General features: G+C 42.8%; 1 protein-coding gene across 1 annotated transcript; it reads left to right on the top strand.

Moving 5' to 3' along the window:
- The first annotated feature begins 1,123 nt into the window (after positions 1-1,123).
- Mapk1ip1l (mitogen-activated protein kinase 1 interacting protein 1 like) lies at positions 1,124-17,942 on the top strand. Its single transcript, XM_070033035.1, has 4 exons — positions 1,124-1,253; positions 10,042-10,063; positions 10,785-11,474; positions 13,265-17,942. The coding sequence occupies exons 2-4, from the start codon at positions 10,046-10,048 to the stop codon at positions 13,274-13,276; spliced, it is 720 nt and encodes a 239-aa protein (XP_069889136.1). The 5' UTR covers positions 1,124-1,253; positions 10,042-10,045; the 3' UTR covers positions 13,277-17,942.
- The last annotated feature ends 2,498 nt before the right edge of the window (positions 17,943-20,440 follow it).

Genomic DNA, 20,440 nt, shown 5'->3' with positions numbered 1-20,440 from the left:
ATGTTCCACATAAATGTAATTTTCCAGATTCAAATCCAAAAATAGGTCTGTCTTGGTCTTAGGTATTCCAAGTTTCCTTTACTATTATTTTTTTCTATATGAAAATTATTCATGTGGTAGAGCATGTGTGTTGAAATAGAGTTCCTAGTCAAAAATCCACTCTGTGTTAACTATATAAAATAACTTTATTTAGTAGCTAGCGGTCTTCTTGAAGGCTAGAATCATATGTCAATCATTGGCTTGCCATCAAATCCTTGTTGAAAGTCTTCTTTCTTTGCATTGATTTTTTTTGGGGGGGTGGGGGTGTTCGGTCGTGGGGTTCGGCCTGGGCTCGCCCCCTGAGCTCTTGCGCTCTACCCTTTGAGCCATTACATCATTTTTTGGCTTTTTCTGTGATTTATTGGCGGTAAGAGTCTCACAGACTTTCCTGCCCGGGATGGCTTCGAACCAGAAAGTTCAGATCTCAGCCTCCGGAGTAGTTAGGATTACAGGCCAGCGCTACCAGCACCGGGCTTGCCTTGCTTAACTCTCAAGTTTGGCCTGAGGCTCTGGTCCACCTCTTCGATCACCGGCCTGCTTAGACCTGGTGCGAACCCGCGGAGCAGAAGGAATCCAGAATCTGCTCTCACTGGAGCTGGGCGGCGCCAGTGGCTGACTGTAATCCTAGCTGCTTAGGGCCAGAAGTGGAGCTGTGTGGCCCAAGGGGTAGCGCGCTAGCTTTGAGCGCAAAGGCCCAGCGACAGCGCCCGGTCCCCGAGTTCAAGCCCCGGGACCTGAAAAGGGGGTGGAGGGAGAAAAAGAAAAGATCGCGGACGAAGATGGAAAGCGTGTTAGGGATCCTACGTAATAAATGTTTAAGAGAGAGCGAAAAGACTGGTGGGCCGGCATTATCAATAGAACATTATTCAAAACCAAACATTAGAACGCTTCAGCTCTGCCGGCAGGCAGGCCACCGCGGCGCGCGACGGGAGCCACACAGCAGGGCTGGCAGTCCCTCCGGGGACCAGCTGGGGGCGCGCGCGGCCGGCCGAGGAGCGGAGAGCGCGGGCGCGCGCCGCCGGGCGGGCAGGCAGGCACGGGTGGGCGGGGCGGCGCTCACGCGCTTCCTGTTCCGGCGCCGGGAGGAGCCGCGCGCTGCTGTGGTGCTGCCTCCGCCGCTGCCGTCCGTGCGACTGCCGCGCGGTTCTTCGGCGTCTACTTCCCTGGGAGCCATCGCCGCTGCTGCGCTGTGCCTCGGGCTCCGATCGTGCCAGGTGAGGCTGCTTTGGCGCGGGCGGGGTAGCGGAGGGGGGGGTCTGCGGAGCGGTGGGCGCGGGACTGGCGGGAGCGGGGCGCGGTGCGGAGGCGCCGGGAGTTCACTCCATTCCCCCGGGGGCCCCGCGGCTCCGGGTCCCCCCGCCGCACGCCGACGGGGCTTCCGTCGGCCGTCGGGACGGCCGGGCGGGCTCGCGGCGCTCGAGCCTCCCGAGGCCCGGCGAGAGTCGGGGCGCGCCGCCGGCCTCCCCTCCCCCACCGGGCCCGGCGGGCGCGACCCGCTCCCCAGGCCGGTTCGCTCCGGCTGATCCCGGGCTCCCTTTGTTCCTCGGGCCCTGCGGGGCCGCGGGTCTCGCGCCCCTGGGCCCTGACCCCCGCCGCCACTACCCCGTCACTTCATTCCTAATAGAAAAGGCCCGCAGGGACTCATCGCCAGCGTCCCCCGACGTGGGAGCGCAGCCATTAGGTGACAGCGTTCTCGGGGGTCGTAGCGTCCACGCGTAGTTTGGGCTCTCCTGACGACTCACCTACCAACGCGGGGTCACATTCTTCCTGGGAGCTCGCTTTGTGCGTGATCGCTTGTCAATAGTCGCACCATTTCCCCCTCCCCCCCCCCTCCCTTTACTTGGGAAACTACGAGTCAGGCCTGACCGCGCGCGAGGAAGACTACACACGTGCCCACCTGGAGAAAGCCCCAGCCTCACTGCCGGGCTGGCCTGCAGCAGTATTCCCGGAGCCCTTTGTGTATAGCCGTGCTCTCTGGTCCGGAGGAACAGAAACTTGTGTACAGGTGTCTCCCCGAGACCCTGAGGCAAAACTTTGCTTCCGAACACCCTGGAACTGCATACGTGGTTTTGTTCTGGGAGCAAGGGTGATGCCGTCCCTTCTCCTGCAACCCCCAGGACCAGTATGTTTGGGAATTGAGATAGCTGGGTTCTTATAGCTTAGACAGGCGAAGATTAACCCCAGCAGAGTCAGCTTTTTCCCGACCTCAGCCCAATTCCAAAATGAATACTTGTACGGGATCTGTGGCTGGCCTGTGGTGGGAGCGCTTGTGTGGCTGGCCTGTGAGAACCGGGGTTCAATCCCCAACGCTGCGAAAAAGGGGGAAAAAAGACCTGCGTAAATAGAATATTTAGTCCATCAATGAGATTCAATAAAAACTGTTAAGTAGCATCAGATTCGATTTTTATCATCAAATGAGCCGAACTTGGGAGTTTTCACTCATGGCAGGGGTTTCTGGCTTGAAAGCTGCTTATAAAGTTTTCTGGACCTATTGTAGCAGTTGTGAAAGTCAGCATTTGTTGAGTTTTTGCTCTGTGCCAGCCAGTGACTAAGAGATTTGTTTCTGTCTCAGCAGTCTGTGAGGTGGAGCCTCTTCTACCTTGCACCTTTGAGGTTTGGAGAATTGGACTTGTCCAGAATCCAGCCAGCCAGTGAAGAACTGCAGTTTTAATTAGGCAGCCACTCTTTAAATTTATACTATATGCAAATACATATGAAGGAAGATAAGAAATTTGATACTTTTAGTATACAACCATTTAGTCTCCATACATTATTACTGACCCATTCTATACAGGTGAAGAAACTGAAGTGGCCCTGAGATAAGCTGGCTAAGTGAATGGATTCAAATTCTTGTCTAAGGTTTCACTCCTAAAACTTTCATGTTGCTTTCTTTTTTCTTTGCTTTGTTCCAGCCAATCTGAACTGCCCATGAGTCCCCACAGATTTTCCACAAACTTAACCCTAGAGCCTGTATAACATTCTACTCCTTTATTTTCCTTCTAGACTGCAGAGACACCACTTCGCCAGAATGTCTGTGCTATGCTACTAGCTTCCAAAAGCACAGGTGTCCAAAAAGTATTTAAATAAATTGTAAAAGCTACTATGGGGATCGAAAGTGTTCAAAAACTTTGTACCCCAGTTCCTCCAGTTGCCCAGTTTTTTTTTTAATGAAATGTAATCTGATAAATGAGCCAATATTGGAAGTGGCGCTGTAGCTCAAGTGGTAGAGCGCTCGCCTTGAGCTGAAGAGCTGAGGGATAGCGCCCAGGCCCAGAGTTCAAGTCCCACGACCGCCAAAAAAAAAAAAAAAAAAGAGCCAATATTATTTGTCTTCAGTGCAATAGCATCAGCCTGTCCCATACTAAAATCATCACAAAAATCTTGATTTCCCTTAGTGTAAATCCTTGTTTCCTCTTAATATATTTCTTTAGTGCATCATAGATTGCTGTGTTACTGTTCAATTATCTTTGAGGTAGCTAGGAATTATTGCGTGTGTGTGACTGCGTGTGTGCGAACGTGCTCACATGGCATGCTGGAAATCAGGGCCTCTTGTTCTTCCTAAACTTTATATGCTCATAGTTGGCACTCTACCACTTGAGCCTTATCTCCACTCTAGCATTTTGGAAGTAGACTCTCTTTGGATGTTCCTGCCTGGGCTAACTTTGAACCTTGATCTTCCTGGTCTCAGCCTCCCAAGTAGCTAGGATTTTAGGCGTAAGTCACTAGGGCCCTTTGATAGGAAAATGGTCTCTTGTTAGAGGTTTGCTTTTATCAAAAGGATTGATGTTCAGCTTTCATGGATATATGCTCTCAAATGTTTATCAATCACGATTGGGTGACCCTCTGAAGTATGGCTTGTAAATCCTAATGGACTGAGTTCAGCTTTCTTCTGGTGATTGAATTGTCAAAATTACTGAAGTATAACATACATTACTAGTACAAAAGAAATTTTATACTCTGTTATAGAATTCTTGCCTCATAAAATATTTTTCAGATAATGGATATGTTATGTCAGGAAGTAGTAATGGAAAATTTTGGAGTTAATATTATACCAAAAAGAAAAAAAAAACCTTTTGTAGTATTTTTGAGACACAATCTCACTTTGTGCCCGGGCTGACCTTGAACTCACATTCTCCCAAATAACAACAGCTTCCCACATACTAGGATTGCGGGCAGGCATCACTATAAAAACATACTTAATTCAAAACTTATTTGACAAGTGCAAGATTACATTATCCTCATTTTTAATAATTAGCATCATTCAGATTTTTAGAATAATTTTTTAGAAAATTGAGACCTTTTTACATTCTGCAACTTTGTTCAGGTTGAATCACTATAACCACCCTTATGGTTTTACCTTTTTAAAATGAATGTATATCCCAGAGAGATTGGAATGCTTCCAGTTAACATGAACACTATTTAGCCTAAGCATGGAGAGCAAATTACTAAGGCAATAATGGAACAGCAAAGTATACTGTTTGTAATGGTTTTAGTTGGGATTTCAATAGTATCGTCATAAGATTCTCATCCTATCTTCCGTACTTTGATTTTGAATTTAAAGTTTTAGTTGAGTGGTAAATCAGTATGTTGAATAATCTGTTGTATGAAACTTTCTAACTAATATTAACAGAATATTGTGTATATGTTTTTCAAAAACTGCCTGGAAAAGTGCAATCTGGAAAACCTGAACAGCAACACCATATGAAACTGAATGGGTCACTTTGTTAATCTCTACTCCAGAATTAATGTGCACTTCATTACAGAAAAGCTCACCCTACTCAGAAAGCCTGTCAGTCTTATGTAGACTTTAAACTTAATTATACATTCATAGCTTCTTCTACCATTAGTCCTTAAGAGTAATTGGCTATGTACTCTAGTGTATAACAAATCTTATTACTTAAGTAGATTGTATTTTCTGTACATTCAAGATGCATTTTTGATACCTCTGAATAAAAAAGATACAGCTTTATGCCTTAAGCTTATACCTGTAATCCTAGCTATTCAGGAGGCTGAGATCTGAGGACAGTGGTTCAAAGCCAGCCCGAGGCAGAAAAGTCCCTAAGACTCATAACACCAATAAACTACTCAGAAAAGGCTGGATGTGGAGCTGTGGCCCAAGTGGTACAGCACTAGTCTTTTGCAAAAAGAAGCTCAGGGACAGAGCCCAGGCCCCAAGTTCAAGCCCCAGAACAGACACCTAAAATAAATATCTTAAGGATGACCCAGTATAAGTATATTCATATAATTATATGGTAGTTCTAAGAAAAAAACTATGAGATCAACCCATTAGATACTGAACAATCTTCTGAAGAAATTGTTTGGCCTAATTTTTAAAGTAGTGAAACAGGAATAAATAAATCTAGTATCATAGAATAAATAAAAGCTTTCTCTGTGGGGCTAGGAAGGTGGCTTAGGGGTAGAGTGCTTGCCTTGCATGCATGAGGCCCTGGGTTTGATTCCTCAGCACCACATAAGCAGAAAAGGCTGGAAGTGGCGCTGTGGTTTAAGTAGTAGAGTGCTAGACTTGAGCTGAAGAGCTGAAGGACAGTGCCCAGGCCCAGAGTTCAGGCCCCACGGTTAACACACACACACACACACACACAAGCTTTCTCTGTATAGTTTTGTTAAAACTGAAAATGAGAATCATACTTAAACATTTAAAACATTTTCAAGAGAATTGGGGGGAGCAAGGTCACTGTTCTTATCACCGGTAAACGTTTCATTGTTTGAAAACTACCTCGTGCTTAAGAGAAAAGAGCTCTAAATATTGGAAAGAGAAAGTAAATTTAATTAAATAAGAATCAATTGTCGCCGGGCACCGGTGGCTCACGTCTGTAATCGTAGCTACTCAGGAGGCTGAGATCTGAGGATTGCGGTTCAAAGCCAGCCCAGGCAGGAAAGTCCTTGAGACTCTTATCTCCAATAAACCACTTGAAAACTGGAAGTGGTACTGTGGTTTAAGCGGTAGAGCGCTTGCCTTGAACTGAAGAGCGCAGGGACAGCGCCCAGGCCCAGAGTTCAAACCCCACGACCGACCAAAAAAAAAAAAAAAGAAGAATCAATTGTCATTTAAGAATAAAATAATCCAGCAAGGCGCTGGTGGCTCATGCCTATAATCCTAGTTACACGGGAGGCTGCAGAGAATCATGGTTTGGAGCCAGCCTGTGCATGAAAGTCTGAAACATATCTAATAAACTACCAGAAAAAGGAAGAAGCTGGAAGTGGATCTGTAGCTCAAGTGCACTAGTCTTGAACAAAAGAACATAAGAAATGCATAAGAGGTCTAACTTGAAAATCTAAGGCAGGTAAGGGGCACACACCTTTAAGCCCAGCTACTCAGGAGTCTTAAGTAGAAAGATTGAATGCATGAGTACATTTCCAGCTTAGGTGAACATAGAGATCCCCATCACACCCCAAAAAGGTAAAAGTGAGCAAACTAAATGACAAGTATGGCAACTAGAAAAAGATGCCTGTTCTTAAATGAGAATTGTGTCTCCTAGATTAATCTGTAAACAATGCATTTCTAACCAGAATACCAACAGGTTTTATTTTTTACAAAATAATCTGGAAAAAAGTGAACAAGAATGTTTAGGAAAATTTGAAAAGAAGTATAAGGTAGTTGGCAATAAAATCTGTTTTAAAATACAAAGATGCTACAGTGCAGATGAACAGAAGAGTCCAGTGTACCTGTGGGAGTAACTTGTCAAGCACTAGGCTCTGAAGCCTGACTATACATGGATTTGAACCTCTACTCTATGTATCAGTAGCTTAAGACCTTAAGTTAACTTGTTAAACTCCCTTTTTCCTGGCTTTAAGTGGGGATAGAGAAGTGATAATAGAATTGGTATCATTGGAACACATCTGTTCTATGCCAAACTCTCAATAAATACTAGTTGTCAGTAACTGTAGTAAAATGCGTTAAAGAGAATTTGTTCAATTAGTTGAGGAAAGGCTATATTATTTGGTAATTACTGCTTGGTAGAATTGAAAGATTTTAGGCAAGAAGCCACGAATATACTATAAGAAAGATTTTTTTTTTTAATCTTGGAGTGGCCCTTTCTAAATAAAACCACAAAATCCAGATGTTACATGTAGAGGAAAATTAATGAGCTACATAAAAAAATAGCTCTCAAGGGGCTGGGAAGGTGGCTCAGTGGTAGAGCACTTGCCTTGCATGCATGAGGCCCTGGGTTCAACTCCTCAGCACCACATAAGCAGGAAAAAAAAAAGGCAGAAGTGGTACTGTGGCTCAAGTGGTAGAGCACTAGCCTTGAGCTAAAGAGCTGAGGGACAGCGCCTAGGCCCAGAGTTCAGGCCCACGACCGGACCAAAAAAAAAAAAGCTCTCAAAATCTCTATAATTATAAAGAACTTCAGAGTGGTGCTCCAGTGGTTCATACCTGTAATCCTAACTACTCAGGAAGCTGAGATCTGAGGACCATGGTTCGAAGCCAGCCTGGGCAGTAAAGTCCATGAGACTCTTTGTCTCCAGTAAACTACTAAAGCCAGAAGTGGCACTGTGCTCAAGTGGTAGAGGACTAGCCTTGAGTACAAAGGCTCAAGGATGGTACACAGGTCCTGAGTGTTCAAGCCCCAGGACTGGCAAAAAAATAACAAAAATTAAAAGAACCTAGGAGGTAATTTTGCCTTGTATATGACATTGTGTTCTTTTGCTTGCTAACAAAGCAGTGAGGAAGAAAAATGAGGATGTCTTACTAACTAGAAAATGATTAAGGACAAAAGACCAAGTCAAAAAACAGGCAGAAAACCGGTGCCAGTAACCACTTAGGAGGCTGAGATATGAGGATCGTGGTTCAAAGTCAGCCTGGGCAAGAAAGTCCATGATTACCTCCAATTAACCACCAGAAACCCAGAAGTGGTGCTGTGGTTCAAGTGGTAGAGTGGTTGCTTTGAGCTGAAGAGCTCAGGAACAGCGCCAGGCCAAGTTCAAGTTCCACTACCAACAAAAAAACAAAACCAGGCAGAAATAAGCCAAAAAGTGATGGCCCAGGTACATAAACAGATTTTCTGGAGTGATGGATATGTTCTGTATTTTGTTTGATGGTGGTTACAGGGGCATATACAGTTGGCACAGCTCTGACTTGAGCACTTAAAGTTTTTTGTGGGTTTTTTTTTGAGGGGGAGGGAGTCCGGTTGTGGGCCTGAACTCTGGGCCTGGGCGCTGTCCCTCTCTGGGCCTGGGCGCTGTTCCTCAGCTCTTCAGCTCAAGGCTAGTGCTCTACCACTTGAGCCACAGTGCCACTTCCAGCTTTTTTTTTTTTTTTTTTTTTTTTTTTTTTTGCTTATGTGGTGCTGAGGAATTGAATCCAGGGCCTCATGCATGTAAGGCAAGCCACCTTCCCAGCCCAACACTTAAAGTTTTATATCCAGAGTTAATTATACTTCAGTTTAACTTGAAGTGTTTACTAGGTATAAGATTTGACATTTTAAGTACATCATGAAATTGTCTAGTATGGCCCTGGGTTCCATCCTCAATACTACAGTTGATAAGTAAATAAAAATTAGTAAAATTGATGGCAATAAATTCACTGAACTATAAATAGGATATTGAAATATTTTACCTTCCAAACTGGATGCTATTGGCTCATACCTGTAAGCTTACTATTCAGGAGCTTGAGAGCTGAGCATCACTGTTCAAAGCCATCCCAGGCAGAAAAATCCCTGAGACTCTGTCTCCAGTTAACCGTTAAAAGCCCCCAAGTCAAGATGTGGTAGTCTTATGGGGGGGGGAGGGCTGGGAAGTTGGCTCAGTGGTAGAGTGCTTGCCTTACATGCATGAGGCCCTGGGTTCGATTCCTTAGCACCACATAAGCAGAAAAAGCCAGAAGTCACGCTGTGGTTCAAGTGGTAGAGCAGTAGCCTTGAGCTAAAGAGCTGAGGGACCGCGCCCAGGCCCAGAGTTCAGGCCCCATGACTGACAAAAAAAGAAATGAAGGAACACTATACCCAGGTCCTTTGAGTTCAAGCCCTAGTACTGGCACCGTGGGTGTGGGTGTGTGTAAATTAATGTGAGACTGATTTTAGATTTCAAATTTTGGTAAAATCTAAAGGTAAGAGAAGTGAATGTAAATTGGCATGAAATTTTCAGATGGATTTTAGGATTTTAGATAAACTTATTGACTATGAATTCTACAACTTCTGGTGCTTTTTCCTGATGTTATATGCTAATGTTATAAACAATAATTGTTCTATATCATTGTTTAAAATCTAAACTGACACAAAAATCAAAGTATAAATTGTGGCTCTGAGAGGTTAGCTGGGCCTTTAGTCTCTACTGTTTGAAGGTTGCAGCAAAGTCATCTTTCCAGGGATCTCTTGATCACTCAAGATCACTTGAGTAAGAATTTTTTCCTTTATTAAAAAAGGTGATATAAGCAGGGTGCTGGTGGCTCATGCCTATAAATCCTACTATTCAGGAGGCTGAGCTCTGAAAATCACAGTTCAAAACCGGTCCAGGCAAAAAAGTCCATAAAACTCAAACCACTCAGAAAAAGTTGGAAAGTGGCTCTGTGGCTTACCTGGTAACCTTGCATACATGGAGGCTCAGGGACGGTACCCAGACTCAAGCCCCAAGACTAGCCAAAAAAAAAGATGGTGATATAAATGTAGATTCCACTCTGATAGTATGAAACCTTGTACCAGTGGGTCCCATCTGTAATCAGCTGCTTAGGACCAGAGATGAGTTAGAATCAATACTAGTATGGGAAAAAACTTAACAAGACCTCATCTCAACAGAAAAATCTGGGTGTAGTAACATGTACTTTTCAGTCCAGGCTAGCCTGGGCTCTCTAACACCCTATCTAACAATAACCACCAAAAAGGGCTGGAGTTTTGGCTCAGACAGTGGAATGCTACCTACTACATGTAAAGGCCTTGGTACAGACCCCATTACTAAGCAAAAAAAAAAAAAAAAGGAAATATATATCTATATATGTAAAAGAAGTGGTAAGCACTGATTGTGAAATTTTCTTTCTTTCTTTAGGAAAATGTCTGATGAATTTTCGGTAAGTTTGATGTATTTATCTTTGGTAAGGTTTTTGGCTTTTAAGAAAAATACCCTAACTGTAGATCATCTTAAGTATTTTAATTTGAAAAGAATACTTTTTTGTGATGCGTAGATTTGGGGGGACATGTGATTTGCTTTTATTTACACAGATGCAGCATGTTTAAAAGGTTCATGAATTCTTAAGTGAAGATTTTTGTGTTCTTTTTTATGTAGTAATAGTCCCAGCATTCACTGAAAATTATTTTATGCCAAGCAGTATGTCCAGTGTATTACACAAAGTATCTGTCTTGTGGGGGGTTGAGGATTTAGCTCAGTGGAACAGCACTTGCTTGGCCTGGCAAGTGTAAGGCCCTGCTCTGTCCTCAGCTCTACAAAAAGCAAATAAATAAGAAGGCTAAAAAAAGAAACTATCTCCTTTAAGAATAATCTTAACCCTGAAACTGCTTTTGAAAATGCGGAGTTTCAGAGAAGGTATGTGACTTGGAGTAAAGCCAGGATTTGAATCCAGATCTTGACTCAAATTCTGTCTCCTTAATTACTGTACCCTGTTGTGTTAATACAACACAGAAAGACAGCACAATATGACTGGTTGTATTTGGAAAAAGTTGAGCTCCTCTGAAGAATTGGCACTCTAAAGTTGATACTAACCACTCATATTCATGCTTGGTCTGCCTTGTACCTGGGTGAGATAGCTAAGACATACCTATTTTGTATTCCAGTTGGCAGATGCACTACCTGAACATTCACCTGCCAAAACCTCTGCTGTGAGCAATACAAAACCTGGCCAACCTCCACAAGGCTGGCCAGGTTCCAATCCTTGGAATAACCCAAGTGCTCCACCATCTGTGCCATCTGGACTCCCCCCAAGTGCAACACCGTCCACTGTGCCTTTTGGACCAGCACCCACAGGAATGTACCCATCTGTGCCTCCCGCTGGACCACCGCCAGGACCCCCAGCACCCTTTCCTCCTTCTGGACCCCCACCCGGTGGTCCTTATCCAGCTCCAGCTGTGCCAGGCGGCCCCACAGGGCCATATCCTACACCAAATATGCCATTTCCAGAGCTACCTAGACCGTATGGTGCTCCCACAGATCCAGCTGCAGCTGGTCTAGGTCCATGGGGATCCATGGCTTCTGGACCTTGGCCACCTGGAATGGGAGGGCAGTATCCTACTGCTAATATGCCATACCCATCCCCAGGGCCCTATCCCACTCCTCCTCCCCAAGCACCAGGAGCAGCACCACCTGTTCCATGGGGCACTGTGCCGCCGGGAGCCTGGGGACCACCAGCACCTTATCCTGCCCCTGCAGGGTCATATCCCACGCCAGGACTCTATCCTACTCCCAGTAATCCTTTTCAAGTGCCTTCAGGACCTTCTGGTGCTCCACCAATGCCTGGTGCCCCCCATGTGAGTGTTGTTTGCTATGTCGCATGTACTAATAGTCATGTAAGCACAACTAGATCATTGTTCCTCCCAATTCTGGGTGGCAAATTAACAAGCTTTTGAAACTTGGACTGGGGGGGTGTAACTCAGTGGCATATGCAAGGCAAGGCCCTAGGTTTTATCCCAAGCTCTGCATCTAAAACTTTTAAGCGTTTGAATGTGTAAAGTAAAAAATGTGGGCTGAGAATGTGGCTTAGTGGTAGAGTGCTTGCCTAGCATGCATAAAGCCCTGAGTTCAATTCCCCAGTACCACATAAACAGAAAAGGCTGAAAGTGATGCTAGCCTTGAGCCAAAGAAGCTCAGGGGCAGAAGCTTCAGCCCTAAGTTCAAGCCCCAGGACTAGCAAAGAAAAAGGAATAATGTGAAGCCTTCAGGGATGGCATGATAAAGGATGACTGAGCAGAAGTGTTCCTTCTTAGAGATAGAAAATGTGTCTGAAGACCCTCAGAGACCTCAGAGACTTTGTAATATAGTAAGCAGAGTTTTCAGTAGCATCTTGAGACAAACTCTGTGATGCATTTCATTGGGCTGTCTTATTGTGGGATGTTTTAGTTTGTTGTGTATCTCTCATCTCTCAGTGTTTTATTAAATGACTCCAAAGCGTAGATGAGTAAAAGCAACCTCTGTCTTGCTTGATTAAAGAGGTGGATTTTTAGAAAACTTAAGGCATTGGTTTGGTGGCAAACATAGCCCATTTTCCAGGCAATTCTCTTTGATATTTCTCAGCCAAAGTTTTGGCAGATTCTTAAAACAGCATTGAACCCAAGATTATACCTCTATTCTTGATTGTCAGTTGCATGTAATGCTTTATGCTTTCTTGCCAACCAAACTGGAATAAGATTGACATTTTAATTGAGAAGCCTGTCTTGAGTATATCACAGAACAGAAAAACAACCTATTTCTGTGAGGTAAGCCAAATGATTATCCATTCAGGATTCTCCTTAAAAAGAAAATTGGTTAACTTTCCCCCCACCCAACCCCACCAGTTGTAAAGCTTGAATTCAGGGCCTGGGTGCAGTCCTGAGCTCTTTCACTCAAGACGAGCACACTTGAACCATAGCACCACTTCCAGTGTTCTAGGATGGTTAAAGGGAGAGAAAAATCTTAGACTTTTCTGGTCTGGCTAAGCCTTGAACCACAATCCTCAGATCTCAGCCACCTGAGTAGCTAGGATTACAGGTGTGAGCCACCAGCACCCAGCTTGATAACTCTTACACCTTAAGATAATGAATTAGATCTCCAACTAGATTCATTAAATAGCCACCTCAGCTTTAAAAGAAAAAATATAGATATATGCTGTTTGGCTTATACCTGAAATACATGCTACTTGGGAGGTTGAAATCTAGAGCACAGAGGTACAGAGCCAGCCTGAGCAGAAAAATCTGTAAGACTCTGTGTCCAGTTGCCAACAAAATAGTTAACATTTTTCTGGAGTCATGGCTCAAGTGGTAGAGTGCTGGTTGTAAACAAGCAAGCCTAGTAAGAGTTCTAGCCATGGTACCAGCTTTCCCCCCCCCCAAAAAAAAAAAAAGTATATACATCTTAATGAATTTAATGACTCAAAATTTCTTCAGCTTACTTCTTGTTAGATATATTCTCTAAAAAATACTTTTTTGCAAAATGTATGTCAGTGACTGAGATGACGTGTTATTTTAGTTTATTAAGCAATTAATTATTTTAACCCACATCAAGGAATTAATAATAAGCTCCGGTTACAACATCCAAAAGTTGACTTTTCTTTTTTCTGTTGCAGTCTTACCATTAAGTTAACAGTGGATGAAGAAATGATGCTTTGCTTGTTGAAGTACGTGTATGTGTACACCAGTGCATATATCGGATTTGCTATTTCTCTGTTGGTAGAGGCCACTCATGAAACAACAACTCTAGCACCTCTCAGAAGATACCTGCCTCTTGAACTTGGATATGTAGTTCATCAAATGGATGCATTCGGATAAAAACGGAAGCAAATCATTCAGATGTGATTTTTTTAACTTGGTTTTCATGGAAGTTAAAGTGATTGAAGTATTTGGAATAGTTCTTTGATATGATTTGTTTAAATCATGAAACTGCACCATTACAATTTTAAGGCGTTACATGTGGATTACTGCGAGAATCTGCAACTATGTTGGCAAATTATTTCAAGTAGTTTTCTATAATCACATTTATCCCAAAGTGACATTGGAAACAATCACACTATAACCTAAACAAACAATTCTCCTTGATGTGCTGCTCTATAGGATAAATAAATGTGGTCCTCTTATGATTATGTTTTGGATAGATTTTTTTTTTTAGTTGTCAGATATTGAGTTCACTAGCCAAACAATGTTCATATTTATCCTTGAGCTTTGAGTAAAATTTTCTGATCTTTTATTTTTGCCACACAGGTTATATATAATACTGAAGTCTGCCATTTATGAAAACTTTGTGTTGCTGAGGTGGAACCCAGGGCCTTTGCACATGCTAGGCAAGCACTCTAGCACTGTGTACCCCTCTAGCCCTAACTTTCTAAAATCTGTGCCAACGTTTATGTAAGTTATATTATTAGAGAATCGATGGTCCCTTTGTGTTGCTTTAGAGTGGTTTATGAAGGAAAGAAATAATTCTCTCCTTTATTTTGAACCTCAAAGTAGATAAACGCTGGGAATTGTTTCATTGCAACAGTTGCTTCATTGTAATTTTATACCCATAAAACCTGAGGCAGCTCTGCTCAGCCCTTTCCCTGTAGCCTCCTCCCCTGACCCACTCAGAGTTCTTTGCAGACAGCAAATCCCTTGACTCTTCCCGATAGGGATAACCGGCACAGTAGAGGTCTATTGTAAGAACAGAGCAGTTATATTGAGAAAACTAAGTCATGCCGATATGACTGCTCTGTGCAGCGTGAATCAAAAAAGTAGCTTTCAGAGCTATGTCTTTGTTTCCTACATAGTTTACAGAGTCTGTGTTAATGGCTAACAGTTCCGTTCTGTATTTGTTGACAAGTGAATAAGTGGAATTGAGTACCATCGTTTTTTTAAAAGTTATTCTCTAGCTCTAACACTGAAAAGATAAGCTGTAGATCTCTGCAACTGAATTTAAAGCCATGTTACTGTATTGCTTAGGTGTTGACTATTCTGAATCTGTAACATCCAAAACAATCCTGGTAACTTTTGACACCTTGCCTATAAATCAGAGACTTAGGTTTGGGATCGACTTGATCTTATTTATATCAGAAATGTTTTGGACTTCTGAATGTATTCATTGGGTTTCTAAAATGTATTCTGAAATTACTCTGACTGGTATGCAAATTTTATGCTTGAGTTCTGTTTTTATTTTGAAATAAAATATTCAGTAGCTTATTTCTTGTATAAGTAAAGTGTCAAGAATATTAAATTTGCTGGGTGCCAGTGGATCACACCTGTAATCCTAGCTACTGCGGTGGCTGAGATCTGAGGATCATGGGAAAAGTCCATGAAACACAAATCTCCAATTAACTACTCAAAAAAGCTAGAAGTAAGAGTTGTGACTCAAATGGTAGAACACTAACCTTGGGCAAAAAAAGCTCAGAGACAGTGCCCAGGCCCTCAATTCAAGCCCCAGGACTTGCGTGCGTGTGTGTGCGTGCGTGTGTGTGTGTGTGTGTGTGTGTGTGTGTGTTAAGTGCATGTGTTTTTTTAAAAAAAACATGTTAAATGCTGCCAGTTGAATGGTGGTTTTGAATAACTACCTCCTTTTCAAAAAAAAAAACAAGGTGGTCACTTTAGAAAGTAATATTCAACCTTTATTTAAATCTCCCTTAAGTATATGTTAAGAGTCAAACTTTCAGAATAGGCTAAGGTAGACACTTAATTTGCTTAGGTATTTTAAGACTAGGAAGTGTTCCAGGACTGCTCTTAAACAGCTGTAACAATACTTTATTATACATCTTTGCAAGATAGGAGCGGCTATCTACAATACCCTAGTATCCTGTTGTCAAACTAGCCTCACAAACTAGTCTACAAGTAAGCTTTGTGAACTATGATGTAATTTTCAGGCAATATCAAGATGTCGGCTAATGGGAAGTATATGAGGGATAGGAAGAGTAAGATGGCCACAAAGATATCTGGTTATTTTGGCTGTCCGGGATCGACAACTAGTTAAAACTACATAGTTTGATCAAAAGAAGAGATAACAAGTGTGGAGTCCATTGAAGAGGATTTGAAGGATAATGAGTCAAGGGTCTGAGATGACGCCCAAGTGTGTGAGGTGACTGCCCATGATCGGTCTGCCCACCATGCTCTGCATGCTACTGCCACCTAACTTGTAAGACTTCAAGACTTGTATCTGGGAAGTCTTCCTTGTTGAACTAAGAATGGGATACTAGAATTGGTGGTGTTATTCTTCCTGTACAGAGCATTCTTCCGTAGTTGCCTTGGGGTGAGATGGGAAAGTCTCCATTTCTGTGGGAATGATGGGCTAACTCAAGGCCTGGGCCTTGTCCCTGAATGTCATTTGCCCAAATCTATGCTCTACCACTTGAGCCACAGCACCACTTCTGGCTTTTTCTGTTTAGGTGATAACTGAGCAATCACCCAGAGCTTCATGCATGCTGGGCAAGCACTCCACCACTAGGCCACATTCCCAGCCCCAAAATGTATTTTTAGGTTCAGGATAGAGTTTCAGTGAACAAATGGGAGAACATCAGATAAGAAATGGTTTGGGGTTTTTGTTTTGTTGTGTTTGTTGGTGGCGGGGGAGTTTTTTTTGTTTTTGTTTTTGTTTTTCACTTAGGGAATGAAGTGGTATTGCTTTTAGAAAGTCAGACTGGGCTGGGTGCTGGTAGCTCATACCTGTAATCCTAGCTACTCAGGAGGCTGAGATCTGAGGATCACAGTTCAAAGCCAGCTCGAGCAGGAAAGTCCATGAGACTCCAATTAGCCACCAGGAAAATGGAAATGGGCTGTGGCTCAAGTGGTAGAGCTCTTGCCTTAAGCTGAAGAGTTCAAGGACAGCACCCAGGCCCAAGAGTTCAAGCCCCACAACAGACAAAACAAAAACAAAAAAATGCTGGGCTGAGCTTGGTCTATGGAAGAGACTGCTTATTAGCAAGGATACATGGTTAAGGGAGTTTAAATGATGGAGTATGCTGAAGAGCAGGCTTTAGACAAGAGATTTTTAGATATGAGATAGCTAGAATGTGTTCAAGAACAGTGTTACTGGACTTGGAATCATGTAGGTTTTGAACTGTTGAGCCCAAATATCACTATGGAAACCTTAAAAAGGTCCTTTAGGCCCTCATTTATACAGTGCTCCTTAAAGGAGGCTTTGCTGTTCTAACCACAGTTGCCACGTTTGTGTGCTACTTCACAGCTCTAAGGCCACAGCCCTATTATATGTAAAGTACCATGTTGCTTGTTCAGATATAGATACACATTTCTAGTTACCCAAAGGGCAAAGAAAATGAGGTGAATTTGGGGTCTTAGTACAGTCAAGTCTTTTCTAGAAGTTGTTTACCATGGTGTATATTGCCTCCCAGATAGTTAAGCACAGACCTTCAAGTGTGGCAGGTACTTGAAAAGCATAAACCTAAACTGAGATGCATCCCACTGGTAAACTGCTTAGAAAGTATGTGGCTTGCAGGGAAGACCAGTTTTAGTAAAGCAATATTGAAGACAGACACTATTGTGTTTATTTTCAGAGTTCTACCAAGGAAAACAAAAATTGCCAATAATGTAATCACTATTCAAATATTCTGCAAACTTCTGTAGCCAGAAGTTTTCAGAACTGAAGACTGTTCATTCAACGCAGGTCTAAGGCCCAGTGGTTAGATAAGAGATGAAAGCCAATCCCTGTCCTTGAGAAGCTCAGAGTCCAAGGATGACCTTACAGAGTGTGTTAATACATCCATGATTAGCTTCCTAGATGGGAGTGTTTGAGGATAGTGACTCTTGACCAATCCTGGGGCATTTGGAGGTCAAAGTGTGACCTGCTTTTTTTTTTTTTTTTAATTAAACATCACTAAGATGTAGTTCGAGCAGTATGACTATTCTAGTATGTAAATAATAGGATGTTTTTCCTCTTCCCCTAGACAAAGGCTCCTTGGCTGCCTGGCCCTGATAAACAGATGTGTTACCATTCAATAAACCAGACTCAGAGGTGCTCTGGAATTTTTTTCCTTGAAATTATGCATTTCCATTTACTTAATAATGAAAATTTTAATGTATAACATTGTCTATGCCTTTTAAGTTAAAACTGCCTAAAATGTGATGAGAGATATACATTTGTTTGTACTATGAACAATCTAAAGTGTTAGGTTTTCTTACCTGCTGCTATATTTGTAAACAAAGACAAATGTTTCTTCAGAGGTAACTAGAGATAGGCTATTGATGTAATAGTTGATTTTTTTTAAAGATACACTTGCTTGCTTTTTTAAAATTAATTATACCTGGAAGCTGTTTGTAAAAAAAAAATGTATTTTCTTGGTTTCACAGTTTTTTCATGTGTTTTATTCTGCTGGCCCAGTTTTGAGTAAGTCCACAGCCTGATTGACTTGCCTGCTGTAAAGAAAACAAGCGCCTGAAATACACCTCTCTGCACGTGACCTGCTTCACTGAGGTACTGGGAAGGGCCCTTCCTCTATAAGCCCCCTTCTGCAGCAGTGTCCATTGTGAGCGTGGCTTCCACTCCCTGCAAGGCCAGGCCACTGTGTAACTAGGTTATCTGCCGAGGTCCAGAACCTCCCTCGGCAACCTCCTTTCTGATGGCAGAGGGGTTGCCACCACTCCCACTTCTGGGACAAACAACAGCTATTATCCTAACTGCTGCCCATTTAGTAAAGGCCACATTCCCATTCACAGGAGTTTCAATGTGAGCAGGGGGAAGAACGAATGTTTTGGAAGAGATTTCTGCTTTTTACCTTGTAATTGAGCAACATAACAACCAAATTTAAGTTTGAGGTTTTGGTAATCCATGTCCCAAAGTGGCCACCTACAATTAAGCCATAACATAGTTAGTGAAAAGTCCATTCTGGAGCAGGAGCAGTTGTTCATTTCTCTGTTGGGAAATGACAGCTCAGACTGCAGCGTGGTGTTTGGGAAGTGAGAATCAGCTCACTGACAGGAGGTTGCACAGAACAGGAAGCCTCAGAATGTGACACACGTTCCTGGGTCACCCTGCCCAGGCAGGGCCTTTTTACCACTATAGTAGTACTTGGCACTAATCCTTAAAGCAAAATTACTCATTGTGATTTTTTCTTTAAAAAAAAAGAAGAAAAAAGCTTACCTACACAAAACAAACTGTAAGTGGCCATATATCTCAATTTGCCTAGAACAATTTTGATTTGTGTTTTCCAGGCATTTATTAATACCCAGCTAGGTGTGGTGGCTCATTCTTATAATCCCTAGCCATCAGGAGATTGCAATTTAAAGGGAAAAGTTCGATAGATAAGATGGTGCAGAGGCAGGCATCTGTCATCCCAGCCGTGAAGGAAGTATAAATAATACGGTTCAGTCTCCATAAAGTGAGACCCTATCTCAAAATAATAAAAGCAAGACAGGCCCCCATGGTTCATGCTTGTAATCCCTAGCTTCTCAGGTGGATGGAGGCTGGAGTCTTAGAGGATCTTGGTTGAAAGTCAGCCCAGGCAGAAGAGTCTGTAAGGCTCCATCTCCAAAATAATCAGCATTTCAAAGTATCCTGGTTCTAAGAATAAATAATATAGTAATCCTAAATATAGTATGCAAAAAAAAAAGTACCAGTGAAAAATTTGAAGAGAATAAAAAAGCTTCTATAAAATAGGCTTTAGCATAGAAGCTAGATTCATAGATTATTCAGGGTATTACTCATTTTGCCTCTTTTAAAAATAAAGAAAACCCAGGTATTGGGGGGGGGGGTGGAGCGATGTGGGAGGGGAGGGATGGGAAGGGGAAACAGGAGGAGGCAACAATGCTTGATAAGAAATGTACTCATTGGGGCTGGGAAGGTGGCTCAGTGGTAGAGCGCTTGCCTTGCATTCATGAGGCCCTGGGTTTGATTCCTCAGCATCACATAAGCAGAAAAAAAAATCCGGAAGGGGTGCTGTGGCTCAAGTGGTAGAGTGCTAGCCTTGAGCTGAAGAGCTGGGGGACAGTGCCCAGGCCCAGAGTTCAGGCCCCACGACTGGACCCAAAAAAAAAAAAAAAAGAAATGTACTTATGACCTTGCTCATGTAACTGTAACCCCTCTGTACGGTATTTTCACAATAAAAAATATATATGTATATATATACATCTTTTAAAAAATCCAGGTACTGGTGGCTCATGCCTGTAATCCTAGCTACTCAAGAGGCTGATTTTTGAAATTCTCAGTTGAAAGCCAAAACTCCTCAAGCCTCTCATCTCCAGTTAACCAACAAAAAGCTGGAGATGGAGCTGTGGCTCAAGTGGTAAAGTGCCACCTTGACAGAGAAAGCCAGGGAGTGCACACAGGTCCTAAATTCAAGCCTCACTACTAGCACCAAAAAAAAGTGGCGGGGGGAATCCATCTCATGTCATTGCAGCTACATTATCATGAGCTGCTCTTGTGAGATGGGCCCACATTTCGGTACTATTTTAACCGGAAGCTTGCCTTTTTGGGAGAGAAGATAGAGAAGGATGGTAGAAATAAGTTTCCAACTTTTCTAGGCATCCCTCCAAGATTTTGCCTCATGGCCTTGATTGTGTCTTTTTTTTTTTTTTTTTTTGTCTCCCAAATCAGAATTAAACTTTCCTTACAGCTCCAAGATTTTTCTTTGGTTGGTTGTGGGGCTTGAACTCGGCTTGGGTGCTGTCCCTCAGTTCTTCAGCTCAAGGCAAGCGCTCTACTACTTGAGCCACAGTGCCACTTGCAGTTTTCTTGTGGTTTATTGGAGATAAGAGTCTCACGGATTTTCCTGTTCGGGCTGGCTTGGAACTGCGATCCTCAGATCTCAGCCTCCTGAGTAGCTAGGATTACAGAC

This window comes from Dipodomys merriami, unplaced genomic scaffold (assembly GCF_024711535.1).
Source record: "Dipodomys merriami isolate MVZ:Mamm:240054 unplaced genomic scaffold, mDipMer1.0.p SCAF_1, whole genome shotgun sequence".
NCBI lineage: Eukaryota > Metazoa > Chordata > Mammalia > Rodentia > Heteromyidae > Dipodomys > Dipodomys merriami.
The sequence above is the reverse complement of the archived record's forward strand: the minus strand, read 5'-3'. Positions and strand labels throughout refer to the sequence as shown.